The following is a 17,293-nucleotide window of genomic DNA, read 5'->3' as shown; positions in this document are numbered from 1 at the left end:
TGTCTCTGAAGTGTGAAAAAACATTTTATATATATATATATATATATATATATATATATATATATATATATGGTGACATTAGCTACTTGCTCGATCTGCCATCATGTTAAGCCATGTGTAATACATTCAGTTTTGGCTTATTCTTATTCTTATTACGAATAATTTGCTTTATATTAGTGCGATAGTTTTACTACGTTATTGTGATTCCCCACAGTTCGTCGAAGACACCATGTCAAAAATATTTTTATGTGTTGATTTCTGTGGATGAAACAATCCTTATAAGCGTTGAAAGAAACGTGCTGGCAACTTGTTTCGTTTGGTCAAGGAAACGTAGAACCTACTAAGTACATTGAAGCTAGCTCTCATATGATGCGCACATCGGTATTTAATTCCGCAATCTCCTTCTCCCATTAGTTGCGGAGTTACATTTACTTACCCAGTGAATTAGCCACCGAAAGGCATGACTGGACAACATATTGGTCGCCCTCGTTCGGTTCAATTGGATAAACAAGCTACTCACCATCTTTGTCAGTAGCATATGTGTAATTCTACTATACATTTAGAGTTTTCTGAGGTGTCAGCAACATGAACCACAGAAACTGCAGTCTGATTCCTGTGGGTCGTCGTTCTTGTTTATTGTCCTTATTGTAATATCATTCGAATATATTGAAGGGATTAGTATCATGACCAGCAGTGATGTATTTTTATATTGCGTGCGATCGACCACGTTTACGTTAAATCCCTGGACTACTGAACGAGGTGAACGGGCTAGGAGCTCGCTCCCTTACAGTTACACAGTCGAAATTCTAACGGTGTTGGCTGAGTGTGGTTCCGCGATCTGCAGAATTCATCCCCACATCACTCTAATTTGGACAGTCCCCATCCCGCTCTTTCGCACTTATTCTGGTAAGCCCATATAAAAGTGGGGAAGTATCGTTTTAACTTGAGCCGATCAGCTTTGGTCGTGCCGTAAGTTGAACCCCAGACATTTGATGGACAGTAGCACCACTCAAGCATGTGCTGGGTGCATCTTGATTGTCACACTCCAACAGGTAAACATGTCCATGCTTAAGTGAATTAATTGGTTTACCCGACGCTTCGTGCTATAACACAGTTAATTTGCCAGACTGAACCATCTTCCAGAAATTCTCAGTTAAGTAATGCACCGGACAACTGAAACATGCTGTTGGTTTCGGGGTTTGGTAGAAAGCTCTCCTCGCAATTCAGATGTCCAGAGTCGAAGTTAGCTTGTTTATCAATACTGATTCACTAAGCACCTACCGTTACTCGTATTTGATATCGCGAGATCACTAATCTAACCCGGTTCAACAGGTGTGCTATGTCAGTGTGAAAGATACCAAACCATGTATATTCTGGTCCTATCTGCAATTCCCATATTCCAGTGCTTTCAACTTGGTGACAAATCTTTCTAGAGAGCCTCATAACGCCTGAACTTAGTTAGTTAAGGTTTATAAAATAGTCTATGATGTGGCATGACTTTTTAAAGACTTCGCTCATTTGAGTCTGAACATAGACTGTCGGCATTGGGAAGTCCTTCATACTGTTACGGATCATAAGGTGGGTCTTGCAGGGCTCCGTTCAGTAGATACATAAATTTGGCCAATTTAACCAAAGATCTCTATAAACGCGACAAGAAAACGTGAAAGGTAATGTTAGAGCACTCCCTCTGAATCAAGTACAGGTGTTGACTGTTTTACTCAAATTAAACAGATCCTCCTGTTCGATTTTCATTGCCACAACAGTTGAAAAGCATTGATGGAACAAGCCAAGATTGCACGAAAGCACTGATTTAGTTCAAATGATCAATAAATAATGACATAAAAAGAACGTTTTGGATAATCCTTCCTCCCTTCTGTAAATTTTCGAGGGATTTCAACTCAGATTGAGTTGTCGTTTCCTGAATAATGATCGCTTTGTAACTCCCTTCTGTAAATTTTCGAGGGATTTCAAATCAGATTGAGTTGTCGGTTTCCTGAAAAGGATCGCTTTGTAACTCAAGAAGAGCTAGAAGTTTGTTTTAAACCGCATGTCAAATGAATCAGAAGATTCTCGCCATCCTCTACCGTTAATGGGGTATCGAGGAATTATCCTAGGCATTGTGGAGTGGATGTGACCTATACTGGTAGTTTGCCGCTTCTGCTTGCTCCGTAGCTCAAATTACCCTGTCTAATGTTGGGGTCAGAGTAGCAATCGTAAGAAAATTTGGTGTGCATGGAGTCGATGTTGCGAGTTTTTGTGTATTCACTTCAATCGTACTCGGTTGTCTGAACTCACATCCACGCAGGCGATGATGTGCACAAAATATTCGTCTATCCATCATAATACCATCTTATAGGTGAAGAAACCTTTTGAGCACCGGAACCAACTCATTTATTCGAGTTTCCTTCACAATGCTTTTCTATGATAAAAACAAATGAAAGTTAAAAGAGAAAGTAGTAACTGATGGTTGGTTTTACTTCCAAGTTGCTCAAATTCGAAAGGAAATGCCTTCAAATGGGAAGCAGTTGTCAGGATGAGGGCTAGTCGATTCTTTCAAGGAACATTTTGGGTGGACATCTGACGAGGATTCCACAAAATATATTATATTTAGAGCAGGAGTATTCCGATGAAAAACATCAAACTAACACTCGAGGTGCCAGACATCTGTACAGACGGGCACACCAGACTCTCCTAGTAAAGTTATATGTAGTTTTGCAGAAGTATTAGCGAAAGCTGGGCATATTTCTTTGCAGGTTTGAAACCTCTTTCACAACCTCTTTCCAATCATTGGGAGTATAGTTGTAAGCACTTCTTGCAAACTTTCTTTGTTCTCCTCGATATGGAGAAAGCTTGCCAGTGTATCTGTGAACAGCGGTATCACGGCCTGCAAAAAGGATGAAGAAATTAGCAGTTGTTAATTTTTGAAGACCGCTAGTGCATTTTTTAGAATAGAGCTTGGTAACTGTGATATATCATAATTTCTCTCTCAAGCGAGTCTCAAAAGCAAATTCCTTCCTCGTTACCTTAAAATTCAACATTCTGTACGACAAATCAGAATAGTAAAGATCTTCTTTCGCTTATATTTAAATATAGGAGGCAGTGAATCAACAGCCCAAGCTTGCCTACACACTGATAGTACCTTGGCCCTCTCAAGAAAACACAACATCGGTATTCAAAGCTGTTGGCTGCTTTAGGCTTTTTTGAGCAAGCTACTCTAAAGTTGGAACTATGTGCCAGACAACCAAATACAGGGCACACCTTACATAATAGGGCGAGAATACCAGCAGACAATTACAATCATTACCCCTCATCAAGTACCACATGATGAATTGTTCTATGATCTTTCCTAAGTGTGAATCCCTCCAAATGAGATACCCATATAAGCCCTATTGTCCGCCGTCAACTGGGGGAAATCACCTCATCATGGTAAATAGACTTGGGCTGACTGGCTAGCAAATCCCTAACCAGAGTGCTGATATCAGTCACATCCCTCTAACTAGAAAGCAGTCGCATGAATTTCTCTGCAAAGAGATCAATTTTGAACAGCGGTTTTTAAATCGCTACCAGTGATTAGTCAAGGTATTGTGCAAACAATTTTCCACTCATGATTATCATGGCCACCAAAATGGAATAAAGGGCTGAGGATGAAATCTAATCGTATCGTTGTTCCATTAGTTACTGATTGGTCCGGTAAATCGGGGAGCATAAACTGACTTTTCGGAATTTGATTGAGAGACCGAATAAACGGATTGAGGAGATGATGACGGAAGTGTCAATCGAATCCCAGATGAATCTCTCGTTCATGATATTCTTCAGTTGACTGCCCTGCCGCCTGAGGTTTCAGTTGACACGATATTTACGATATCACAGCATATTTTCTTCTGAAATAGCGTTGCTTATTCGATTGGCGCGCGCTTTAACTAACTTACCAGTGAACATTCAGGTGAATTTTAACCAGGCCTTGCTTTGAAGCCGACTTTGGTCGCAAAATTTCGGTTTGCCGATCAACTGATTAGCGTCATCTTCTACATACCCCTACGGTTTTTTCTAACTCAATAGGTTTTCTTGCCCAACAAGACAAATAGTTCTGCCCCTGTTTTGCTGCACAAAAGAAGTACATATGTCTCTTTAACAAGTCGCAATTTCGGGGGTGGCCAAGATTCTTCAAAAAACCATCAATGAACTATTCACTGCGAATGCCACTTTGTTGTTATTCGTAGCAGTTCTTTCCGGTGAGCAAGTTATCATATCCGGTTTATAAAAGGTGGACCGCAGCCCTTGTCCTACTTAAGAACACCAGAGTTTTGTCAGTATAAGATTACTTTTATGAGATGTCCAATACAGCACACCAAATTTCATAGGTGGATGCACGGGACCAACAGATATCAAGGCTAGACTTGTTTGAGAGTCCTTTGGAACTTTCCTATCTTAATGTGAAGTCACGTTCGATCAGCAGCCGGCGTTAGCAAAGTTCACATGGAAAGGATGTGGCGGAGGCAAGTATAACACGATTTCCTTTTTTGTAGAGAATTCGTCCTGTAAGTGAGGTGCTTCTCGGCTTTTCAGCATAGATTGGCTTCACTTACAGGACGAAATCTCTACAAAAAATCCCAAATCTCCTCACACTATCAACAGCGATTTCCTTTTATCGTTTATAGAGGCGTGATGACAGATGTATTACTACGGAAATGGGTGGGAAAATTCCTGATGGTAGTATTGCCGATAAAAGTGAGGTAAAATGGTGGGTTTGTAAATGTTAACTATGCATATGGTCAGCTCCCCATAATATTTCACACTGATGATTATCTTAAAGCAGTAAAACAAACTAAGCAAGATTTTACGCATTTATTTTATCATAATATCTCCCATACAAGTTGATTGGTACTACATACTCTTCACGCATTTCCCAAGTTTTAGAATGAACTATTTTCAATCAGCTGTAGTTGATAAAACTTACCACAAAATGAGCAACGGTGATTCCCCGGTTTTTGTGAATATTGGCCAGCTGAATAATGGTTTGTCTGAGTACATCTTGGTCGTTATAATTCCGAACCACTTCCAATAGGCTATCAACAAACTTTATGGAAAGTTGACCGAGGTAACTGGAATTGAGAGCCTGCGGAAGTGTCATTGACTGAATTGGCCTGAAAACTTTCATCAAATTCGGATTGCTGAGAAGTAACCTGTCAACAATAGAATAATGAGAGTTTTCACTTCAAGCACCATGTTCTATGATTTACAAAGAAATGTTGGTAGAGTACAAACGGCGAGTTCATAAGTCTCATGAAACAGCGGTATCATTTTCCATGAAATTTGACATGCATTCCGTAGCCTTTACGTTTATAACCGGTTTCAACGTGTTGGAGTAGACTTTAATGTTTGGAATGTGTTCAGTGAGATAAAAACACTCTTTTCTGAAGCGCCATGGGGGGAAGTGTGCAAGGATCCCTCTTATTGACGATAGTTATCTGCATGGCCTCATTGTGTCGACTGTCCCAAACCCGACATTTGCCTTGAAACAGTGCTTTCTAATAAGCACCATGAGAGATAACCAAGTAACATAGAATGTAGTAAAATACAGTGTAACAACAAAAATCAATGCGCATTCAGGCAACCGCAGTCTAGACATTCGTTAAAGGTCCCCACCATGTACGACCAAAAACGAATCCAAACCAGGGCTTATTTATTTTAGTATTCTAGCAAAGGCGTACAAAAACTTCAAATAAACGCTGTCCGACCAATCCAAATCGACAGCCAATTCACCGGTGGACCAAACACAAAAGGGTTTTGCGCGGCAGCAGTGAACACCAGTGTTTGTGCTCTAGTGAAAACTCGTAGTTCCGCCCGAACAATGTGAGCTCTTCTTGGAGCGAAGCGAGACTTCTATTCAGCTTTGGGTAACACAACACCACCAGTCGTGTGTCACATGCACTCCTAACGATGGATTCTGTAGCCAAATTAGTAGAACAAGGGCAGCGAATGGCTCGCGATACATAAATGTACCACTCTGACCCTTAGGCGGTGTTCGAAGATGGCAATCTCTAATGGCGTCTAAGGGTGTTAGTTTAACTCTAGCGGAGGAATGTGACGCCATTTATCGTAGTATCTGAACAAGCATATGGTTATATAGTCACATATTTATGCAGTTTTATGCAGTTACATTGAACGAGTTAGTTAGTTTTCGTCCGATTTTTTCACGCTTAATAAAACTACCCATGAAAGCTCTAACCTACACAGGAACAAGTACAACACAAAACAATTTGAAGTAGCAATTCTGGATTTCAACATGGCCGAGTGTTTACCTTTACAGTGCTTCACGGAATTCGGGAAGATAAGCACGCATACGTGAATAATCAGTCAACCTTGTTTACTATTTTACCTTGAGACCATCTCTCAAACGGTCGCTCATCGCTTAGGTCAGCTTGTATTCCGTGACTCCAGCTTGGGCCGAATGAAGTCAGGAACACTCCGTTTGAATGTTTAACATGAACCATCAAAAGGAATTTACAGTGTAAAAATTTCCTAATACATCCCAGAATATCATCATTTTATTGTGTGACTTCTTATTAAATTTTCTATGTACGCAGTTAGTTCCGTCATCTTCCAGAAGGACGGTCATGATATCTCCGGTTGTTCCGTCATTTGAATTCCCGAGGCATTGAAGGATCCAAATCAGAGTTTGGTAACTTTGCATCACTTGATAATACAGTGATCATAATTGTTGCGCAAGGTCTAAGGAAAGGCTGAGTATTTCCAACTGTTTACTACCCAGACTGGGATATTTCTTCAACTCAAATCTTTCTTCTTTCTCACAAACCAACATGAACTTGGTTTTAGGCGCTAAGTGGAAAAAAGTTACGTGTGTGCTAATTCACTTGCCTTGAATTAAACTTTGAGGCTTTTCCAACAAAAGGAACATTTCTAATGATTATGCCTATTTCAGCGAGAGCTCTGCACCACTTTTATTACCAGCCTTTTTGATACATAGTAATTATATTCTATTGCTTACACCCACTGGCCCTCAAGACCTCATACCTAAAAATCGTACGACGCCGGTCTCCGTACGTATCCATTCTTTCAAAAGACGTGTGACTTGTCGTTGTTCTTCTTGTATACAACCATTTGTAATGTGAGTAATAAGCGGCGGGTTTTTATCATATAAGTAATGTAACAGAATGTGAAGTTTTGGCCTTCAAAGAAGCTCAATGTGTGAGGCAAATGCTATGCATCCATAGAAATCCCTGCTGAGAACTGGCTGTGCCCAATGAGATGTCAACTTGAAGGCTTTTATGGCCGAAATACATTGATATAACTTCCTTTCGTTGCTTTCTACTACACTTGACAAGTTGTTACAGTCCTATGGGAAACCGAAGCTGAGAAACCGCAATCGCGAAGACTGGTGCAAACGTTTTCACTTTTCCTCTCCGAAGACTCAAGAGGCTGTTTGGAGGAATGAAAGTTGACGGAAGATTTTCGAAGAACGAAAATGTTGATAACGATCTACTACTGATGCGAAAGGTTTTCTTTTAGTGGCAAGTCTGAGATTTATGACCTTTTACAGCTCACCGCTCCCACATTCCTATTTGAATAGCTTTGTGACTCTTCAGTGAGTATGCCATCTTCGAAGTTTGAAAGAAATCGACCAACGGAACAATGTTTTCGAAAAGAAAACACTGAAATATTACCAGCTCTGGTTCGGATGTTTTGGACAGTTTGTTATCGGCAACTACTTCAGCCACACGTGTTCGCTTTTCTTATTATAGAGTTTTTCCATACTGATATTTGGCATATTATACCACAGCAAGATAGACTACATTAAGTGGAGGACGCATTCCACGTAGAGTTCCAAGTAGTGCCGTGTCAGCCTCTACTTCACGCGTAACCTGTCTCCGAAGTGCATGCAGTAAGGTGGCAAAATGCGTTTTGGTTCTTCACTCTCTTTGTTTTGTTTATTCAGATTAGAGCAAATACACTTTGTGGTTGTGCGGCAGTGAAGCATCATTGTCAGCGTTGATGATACGCCCTATGATGATGATGACAACGTCAAATGTTATTTTTTAACACTGAATGTCAGATCCACATCATTTATATCTCGTTAGTTTTACGAAGACAGTACCTTTTGAAACAACTATTTTAGTTGGTTATTCTATAGAGAAAAATGTCGGTAGCTCAGGTAGCGTAGATGGTCGTTGGCTTGTTCGCTGAGCTGGGTAATTTGATTGCAAACGTTTCATCATCAATCGAGGTGACATTATCAGTGCATTAGTGGGGAGCGTGTTGATGCGTAGCGGTGGGTTAGTGGTTGTGCCTTCTTTCAGAGTGAGGCTTACTATCACCACTTTCGTACACATGGTTGTACCATGGCGAGTACTTGTACGCTAAATTGACCTTGTATCGGCCACACAAAGTATGCTTAAACTAAAGCACAAATGAAGTGAAATAGAAGACGTTTTCGGAGGCAAACATGTTGTGCAACCAGTACGTGATCCAAACTTTTCTATCGTGTAAAATTTGTTGTGACAACTTCTCCAAATGCAGAATCCATCCACAACCAAAAGCTCCGAAACTTTACGAAGTTTCTCCACGCGAGGGAACTTCGGTCCACTTCAACATGATATGCACACAACCGTACTAATCTTTGCGATCCGGTCGCAATAAGGTTTAGGACGAACGCATTCGTTAGTCAAATAAACTTGATCTATTTGGAGCAAACAGAAAGCCGACGCGTGAAACTTGCTTTGAATAACCATTCACAGTTCTCTCAGACAAGTATTGGGCAAAAGTGTCAGAGTTCTGACTGTGCTGGTTTAGTTAACTTTTGATCAGGTTTACACCTTTTATTAGGTGCAATTAGTTTTTCTATCTATAACATCGGCACTCCAGAGCGCCAAGCTTGGGCCTTCTTGACAGCGATACCAACATGTCTTTTCAATTGTTCCAGCCAACTTTCAAGGAAAGCCTTCTTGGTTTGTAATGTAAAACATGGTGTATATCGTATACCACGCAGAACAGTGCCTGGTACAAACAGGTAACTGAAGCTAGAAGGATAAGTTAGGTACCAGAGGTGAACCGCACGGGGCTCCAGATGTTCTGATTCTGAAAGCGAAACTGAATTTGAGGTAGCAATGGACCCAACTAAGTAACACAAGCCAGGGGCTTTTATCGCCTACATTAGCAACAGTCGTAAATAGACTAAACTGAAAGGCCGAAGAACTCCTCTAAAAACACAGCTTCCTTAACAGATCACCTTCTCAATGCCCTGTGAACCTGGATGGCTCCACAAAGATTACGCTCACTTGCATCATACACGTTGAAGATTTCTATTCTAGACGACCAATGTGGTTATTCTTCTGAGAACTGTGAAAAACACTCGTATTTTAAAGAGTGACTTGGTTTTGATGGAATTCCGCACAAACATTCTTAAATTACCATACCGAATTCTTCACGGACTCAGTGATTAATACTGCTCATAGTTCGATACCGTACAGATTTACGGTAGTCAGTTGCCTTGATCCTTATCATGCTCGACTAACCCTTTGCAATTCTTGGAGACAACACAGTTAGTTTACGCCCTGGTACTAAAAGGCAACACAATCATTTTTGCAGCCATATCAGGATTTTTGTGCTTCATCAACAGCCTCAGCGTCACCACTTTCGTACACATGGTTGTACCATGGCGAGTACTTGTACGCTAAATTGACCTTGTATCGGCCACACAAAGTATGCTTAAACTAAAGCACAAATGAAGTGAAATAGAAGACGTTTTCGGAGGCAAACATGTTGTGCAACCAGTACGTGATCCAAACTTTTCTATCGTGTAAAATTTGTTGTGACAACTTCTCCAAATGCAGAATCCATCCACAACCAAAAGCTCCGAAACTTTACGAAGTTTCTCCACGCGAGGGAACTTCGGTCCACTTCAACATGATATGCACACAACCGTACTAATCTTTGCGATCCGGTCGCAATAAGGTTTAGGACGAACGCATTCGTTAGTCAAATAAACTTGATCTATTTGGAGCAAACAGAAAGCCGACGCGTGAAACTTGCTTTGAATAACCATTCACAGTTCTCTCAGACAAGTATTGGGCAAAAGTGTCAGAGTTCTGACTGTGCTGGTTTAGTTAACTTTTGATCAGGTTTACACCTTTTATTAGGTGCAATTAGTTTTTCTATCTATAACATCGGCACTCCAGAGCGCCAAGCTTGGGCCTTCTTGACAGCGATACCAACATGTCTTTTCAATTGTTCCAGCCAACTTTCAAGGAAAGCCTTCTTGGTTTGTAATGTAAAACATGGTGTATATCGTATACCACGCAGAACAGTGCCTGGTACAAACAGGTAACTGAAGCTAGAAGGATAAGTTAGGTACCAGAGGTGAACCGCACGGGGCTCCAGATGTTCTGATTCTGAAAGCGAAACTGAATTTGAGGTAGCAATGGACCCAACTAAGTAACACAAGCCAGGGGCTTTTATCGCCTACATTAGCAACAGTCGTAAATAGACTAAACTGAAAGGCCGAAGAACTCCTCTAAAAACACAGCTTCCTTAACAGATCACCTTCTCAATGCCCTGTGAACCTGGATGGCTCCACAAAGATTACGCTCACTTGCATCATACACGTTGAAGATTTCTATTCTAGACGACCAATGTGGTTATTCTTCTGAGAACTGTGAAAAACACTCGTATTTTAAAGAGTGACTTGGTTTTGATGGAATTCCGCACAAACATTCTTAAATTACCATACCGAATTCTTCACGGACTCAGTGATTAATACTGCTCATAGTTCGATACCGTACAGATTTACGGTAGTCAGTTGCCTTGATCCTTATCATGCTCGACTAACCCTTTGCAATTCTTGGAGACAACACAGTTAGTTTACGCCCTGGTACTAAAAGGCAACACAATCATTTTTGCAGCCATATCAGGATTTTTGTGCTTCATCAACAGCCTCAGCGTCTTTCGCAGTCCATTAGCGTTCTGCTGGGGCGTACACTTTTATTTTTCACAGTCCCATTAATCGAATAAACTTTCTTTTGTTCACAAACAATGGCCTCTATAATGATGGCGTCATCAACAATGACAATAGAAAAGACTAAACGTTGTCCGAATGTTGCTGAATGCATTCAAACGAATGCGGTCTTATGGGATGTCCAAGTGGGCCTACTTCAGTAGTTCCAGTAACTGCCTGTGGCCAACTGAGGTTCGGCGACCCCACTGCACCTAGCTGATGGCTTACTGACTTCAGTATGATTAGAGTTTTACGTGTTGCCTTTCTCTGGCCGTATTGGATTCCAATGAAGTGAATTATAATGCAATTGAGTAAGGCTTGACTTTTCTCAGGTCCTTGTTATTCGTACCCCGATGAGTAAGAACATAACCTTGCACATTTCTTTTCTTGATTACTTCCTTAATACGCACTGAAATGACCCGGTGCTTTAGGTTTGAGAACCGTTTGGCTGGAACGAATTATTTATCAGGTATTAAACTGTTTTTCAACATGTTTGGCCTCATACGTGCCACTTCCAAAAACCACGATCCAAGATTAGAAACCCCAACACCATTGCAAATAGTAATCACGAGGAATGTCATACCAAGTTTCTCTTGTCAACTGCGCTAATTGAGCAGAAAAACTGACACACGTTGTGCATATTACAGAAAGTTCTAACTTAACTGCTGCACTGCAGATTGACATGTCAAACTTATTGAACAGAAATTCACACCGGAGCGCCAACTGATACCACGACTCACTGGCCTTTGCAAAGGGGAAAATGAACCGGTGTACCGTAGCAAACAAGAGAATTTTCGTAAATAAAGGCGACAAACATATGCACATAAAATAAGGCTCTTAGTGGAGGCTGAATGCAGGTGAAATAATTAGGTCGCATTTGTCGAGAAAATAGAAGTTCCAGGGATTTGTTTCATCGGAGCTCCCAGTGCACATGTATTTCATCATCACTATTTGCTCACACTATTTGCTAGCACTGACAAATCATTTTATTGATATTCAGTATTGATGGTGCCGCGTGAAATCTAAAAGTACTAATCTTTGAAATAATATTTTTTGAACATATGTTTTACGGGGCTTTCACGTGTTGGTATTTTCATAGTTAATACAAAGGTATTTTCAGAACTAACTGACGACACGATAAGAGATTAACAGAATTGTATCATATCAGAATAGCGCATCTTTGATGAAGAAAAGTTCTGATGCTCTAAAAGTTTGACTTCATCTTGCAAGTAGTCAGCCTACGCTTCAAATCTAAAGTGTACTCTGGAGCCGTTTGGTGCTTGTTGGGAATTGTCAGTTGCACGTAATCCACAAGTTTCCAGTTTGATTCGGAGCCCTATTCTTCCGAAGCTGCTGTTAAACGCCATGTAACTGAAATGTTCAATCAGCCATCTAATGGAGCTGAACCTAGGTAAAACACAATGTCAGTCAGCCTCCAGTCAAACAGTTTGCACTATGAGACCTTAAGTAAACCCGTTTTTCAGACAAAAATACATACGGCACATATTCCATGTTCTTAGCAGATCTTCTCTTCGATCGCGGAGAAAAAATCATGGAGTGAGCTCTTCGACAGCGTTCACAGGACTGTGGTTGGGCCGTAAGTTTCAGCCAAACGATGCTTCTTGTGGATTCGGACGAATCCAGTCTGATAAAGGGAAATCCTCCGTGACCCTTTGGCTAACAGTTACACTCCCTAGGGCAGGCCTCTGCCGAATGAGTTAAACACTCCAACGTTGTTCTCCTTCATAGGACAATTACTGTCTCAGAACCTGTAAAAATCATGTCGCTTGAAAACTGTCGGACGAACGAAGAAACATTTGTTCGAAAGGAACTAGAAATACCATTCGGCCTGTTTGGAGGCTGACGGTACCAAGATTACTTCTTGTCCCTTCACCGGTCGCTCTACAAAAACAATTAGCGACGTATATGTTATTTCCAAAAAGCATTTCAAAGTCCTGTAAATTCTAACCAGCCGGTCAGAACTTATCAGGAGTCAATTGTTGCCCACAGGGAGACCAGTCACAATCAGTCTACGCAGTCTAATTTTATGTATTGGGAAGAAACATACCTAGTCGCTTCGTTTGATCTACCCCGGGGGAGCACGAAGACTGGTCACACTGATCTAATCACCAGTCCGAAAACTTATGAACCGAGGAATCGTCCACTGTCTATGATGGATCTCAGCTATGGGAATCCAGTTAAAGGATATTCTGATGACTCCCGTGGTAGAAACAGAAGAACCAAACTTTGTCTACCAGCAAATAGCAGTAATGACCTTCTTTACCTGATCATCATAATGGCTAAAGGCCACTCCTTTCCTGGACCCACAGCTTGGACCATAGATCAATTTGTTAGGCCAGTTTTGGTCAAAAGTTCTCCAGAAGGAACCAGAAGTTCACCGATTCTATCTGTTGGTGTTTCTGAAAGTTTACCTCACATGTTTTAAAGACCTTTATGAACTTTTCTTAGTACTGTGGAATAAGTCCACGGATACAAAGTCACTGTCATACATCGATAACCGACCATTGACAAGATCAGACACCATCTGTACTGAGTCTCCGCCTCCTTCCCATTCCACCAAAGTTTGCTGAATATCATGCTTCTCTTGTTATTCATTAGTTTGGAATGGGTTTAAATGTTTCACCCAAATGCACCAGCCTGATCTTGAGTGCGCAGAACTAGTTCTTCAGAAAACGAATTTGGTTGATGGCATAGCAAATCCCCTTTTTTCTTGTTGACAAAAGAATCTTCGGAGCAGTGAGGCTATCTTACCACCAAAAACCGTACATCATGTTCCATAGATGACAGACCATAAAATTATATGTATTGTATTACAGAATAGATGAGAAAGCCAATACGCATAGTATGCTAGTATGATATACTAGACTTCAGGAGGCGCAAGTTATTATCACTTTGACGATCTGACTGTGCTTCCGTATTTGGCGGATTCCAAATAAGAAAGATACTATTCCGGAATCCAGCCTAAGTAACTGGTAGAATAGCCTAAAGCACATCAGCGGATATGACGTCTAGGGCAGCTTTGGGTTTGCTTAGATGTAGACTGTTATTGCAATGCCACCGATCAACAAGGAGGACCCGATACGTACTAGACCATGGAGTTTGAATTCACTCGGATATTTATTAGTAACTGATGTCTGAATCTCAGGCAACTCAGACATGCAAAGCCTTTTATCCGTTGCCTATCCTATTAATGCCAATTTAAAGGGTCCCAATAAAGAAGAGTTGGTGTGATTGAGAGCTTTGGCATTCAACCAAATGATCACCAGGATATTCAACATTTCTACACATTCCTGGCGTTTAATTCAATTACTTGATCCACCTGATCACATAAGCTCACCGCCACTATGGATCCAGAGTGAAACAGAACAGTCAGGCAAAACTAGTGAACGGACAAATACGGGAATATCACTGGAGGAAGCACTTTGGTTAAGAAAGACTGAATAAATATAGGGTTCGAAAGTAGCAGATATTTTAGTCAAAACAGACTAATTACTGCAAACAACCAAGTAAGAACAGGAGGAGATTCATAATCTTTCGAAATATTACTTCACCAGTTTGTAACTGGATCCCTGTCAGTAGGAATCACCTCTCGGGATGGGAAAACTCGGCCTCTTCTATTCCTGACGGCCAGTGTTTGTCACACGTCAGTGTTTGTAATGCAGGACGCCTTTCATCCTGTTTTGGGTTGATCAGTAAAAGTTGGCACATGTGAAATTGACAATAGGTCGCAAAAGGGACCATTTACACAATGCCTGGTTCCGCCACATTCTTTCTGGGGTTGCCTACATTACAATGTGAGCTGGCCCAAACCAAGCATGCAGTCCAATGACGTATACGGGTAAACCTATTAAAATGGCACATTCGTGGGCTAAGGGTCATATTACCAATCTGGGTGGGACAGTGCCATGGCGAATGATAAAACAGAAAGGCCTCATTAGTGAGCCACAGACTGAGCATAGAAGACGCGATGTAAAATCTCTTATTCAGAACCGGGCTGAAATGAGCGTGTCGTCAACGCCACACAGCCATTCGTTCATTCGTCTGACGTTTCACCGTACGTCGCAAGTTAACCCCGGATTGCCATGCAGTCAGCGTCAAAGCTATTCCTGTTCAGTGTGCTCGGGTTTATTCATTCTACCAATGTGATTCGGACCTAGTGTAGTAGTGTACTTCTGATCAGAATCTATCTGTTTTACCTATCTTTATGCATGGGTTTCCCGCAAGCAAACGAATAAAATTCAGATATCAGTACTCGAATATCCAAAAGTAAAGTTATTTCGGACGAAACCAACTATCTAATAGAAGACGGCTATTGCTAAGGTTGCATTTAAGCCGTCTTTTGCATGATAACCACACAGTAGTTGGGCCTACATGAGTACCGCATATAATCTTGGTCACACCTTGCTGAGTTGAATCGAAAATAATCGCGAGATTGCTCAACTAGTGCATGATCACGTGGCCTGTATAGGCTGAGAAGCTCGAACGTAATATGTAGTTTACCATTCTCAAGACATCTGCTACAGTCATACAAGGATAAGAATGAAAACATTGACCATTTCATGTCATTCATGTTTTTTTTTGAATTCCAAAGGAGATAACATGACTTCCTTGTCACTCGACTGTACCTAATCATTTTCAGTGGTTGCTCACATACGTACATGAGTCGCGCAGTAGGACACGCGCGTAGCTTCATATGTACACAGATTTTGTACAGTTTGATGAGCTATTTTAACCCGATGGCCAACAAGCGATGAAGTTTTGGTCCTTACCATTCATACCAACATAATTCCTCATTACGAGCCTATAAAAGAATCAGTCATTACTGAAAAATATCACTACTACTAAGGCTTGCAGTAATTGTTACATTTTTTCGTAATTACCCCACAATGAGCTGCAGCTTATGTAGCACTGTTTTGTGCTTATCTTTGTGAACATCACAACTCGTTTGACCAAAAACTGAAGGTCACATGGTATCTTCGACCATTGATTGATTGCTGAGGATCAGAAATAATTCTGGGTCAAACTTCTCTAAATAGAATTTGTGTGGTTCTCAGGAACAAGCGTAACCAACCTCATGCATAATTGCAGAAAAAATTGGGTAGCGTTGTTACAAGCACTGTTATCTTTGACTAAGGATACCAAGCTCGGTTTTCACCACCTATTTATATCGGTATAATAATGAATTAAAAGCACAAAAGTGTGCCCAATTGCAGGTCTTCTGGTCACATAATGACGACCATGATCATTTTATATAAGGAGGGTGGCAATAAGGCATCACCATTCGCACTGTTGTATATCATGAATGATCGGCTTTTCACTGACTCTTGAAATCTCAAACGTTCCGATTACAGTATCAACCTCAGCTCGGCGGTTGCTATGGCTCAAAATAAACAAGGGCGGATTGCCCCTCTTGGTAAACCAAACAGATTGACTGCGTAAAAAAATAACAAAGTAGAAAGGAGAACCTATCCGGCACCGGAAAAACTAGGATAAAAACCATTGTCAAAAACAAAATGAGTGAATTTCAGCCAAAGATCTAGAAAGCCATCAGCAGCCAAAAGAGTTCCAACTAATTAAGTGAAGATGAGTCGGTACCAGAGTTAATTCTATCAAACTCGACATCTCTCCCAGAAGTTTAGGGATAAACTTCATCAGAAGTACTGTTATCACTACTGTTATTATTATTATTTATAATAATAAGTTACACAGATTGCACTTAACAGTTTACACTCATCCGCATGTCAGATATCGTTACCACAGCTAGCATTATTCAACGAAAGCATCGTAATTTCCAGCAGGTTAATCGGCTTTATACAAGGCATCGATATATTTTCACCTCTTTTGTGGTAAAACTGTTGTTTATTTCAAGCAAACGATCATTCCACCTCTTTACTCATTTTGTCACGTCTAACTGTAATGAGAAACTTCACAGCTATAGCCTTAAGTGATGTGCATACCTCGGGGAGAACAATGTATTCGTTTTCTTATTAGAGCAGGTATCCATAATACATGACCGCACCTGAGCTGTAGTTTGAATCATGCAGTTATTTTTGACTGATTAACAGTCTGCGATAACAAAACAGAAGATAACGATGTTCGGAGTAGTGTTCTTGAGGAAACACAGAAATTAGCTAACACTTTTAGGTCCAGTGAATTGAACTTGGTGTTAGTGTTAATTTAAACCAACCCAGGACATTCTTTCTATAGTTTTAGGTTCTGGGTGTGCGACTCTCTTGTTACCAAAGAGCTCGTCCTCCGTCT

General features: G+C 40.8%; 2 protein-coding genes across 2 annotated transcripts in view; one reads left to right on the top strand and one right to left on the bottom strand.

The window, feature by feature from the left end:
* The window catches only part of T265_08531 (hypothetical protein), a gene marked incomplete at both ends in the record, with an annotated part of 47,654 nt that overhangs the window by 12,856 nt on the left and 17,505 nt on the right, over nucleotides 1-17,293 (top strand). The gene's annotated exons all lie outside the window — the stretch shown is intronic.
* T265_08532 (hypothetical protein) overlaps nucleotides 2,381-17,293 on the bottom strand; it is a gene marked incomplete at both ends in the record, with an annotated part of 19,011 nt that continues 4,098 nt past the window's right edge. The window contains 2 exons of the mRNA XM_009174361.1: nucleotides 2,381-2,884; nucleotides 4,958-5,183. Coding sequence (XP_009172625.1) covers nucleotides 2,768-2,884; nucleotides 4,958-5,183 — 343 coding nt within the window. The remainder of the gene's footprint in view (nucleotides 2,885-4,957; nucleotides 5,184-17,293) is intronic.

The sequence above is a fragment of the Opisthorchis viverrini genome (assembly GCF_000715545.1).
Source record: "Opisthorchis viverrini unplaced genomic scaffold opera_v5_223, whole genome shotgun sequence".
Lineage (NCBI taxonomy): Eukaryota > Metazoa > Platyhelminthes > Trematoda > Opisthorchiida > Opisthorchiidae > Opisthorchis > Opisthorchis viverrini.
The sequence above is the reverse complement of the archived record's forward strand: the minus strand, read 5'-3'. Positions and strand labels throughout refer to the sequence as shown.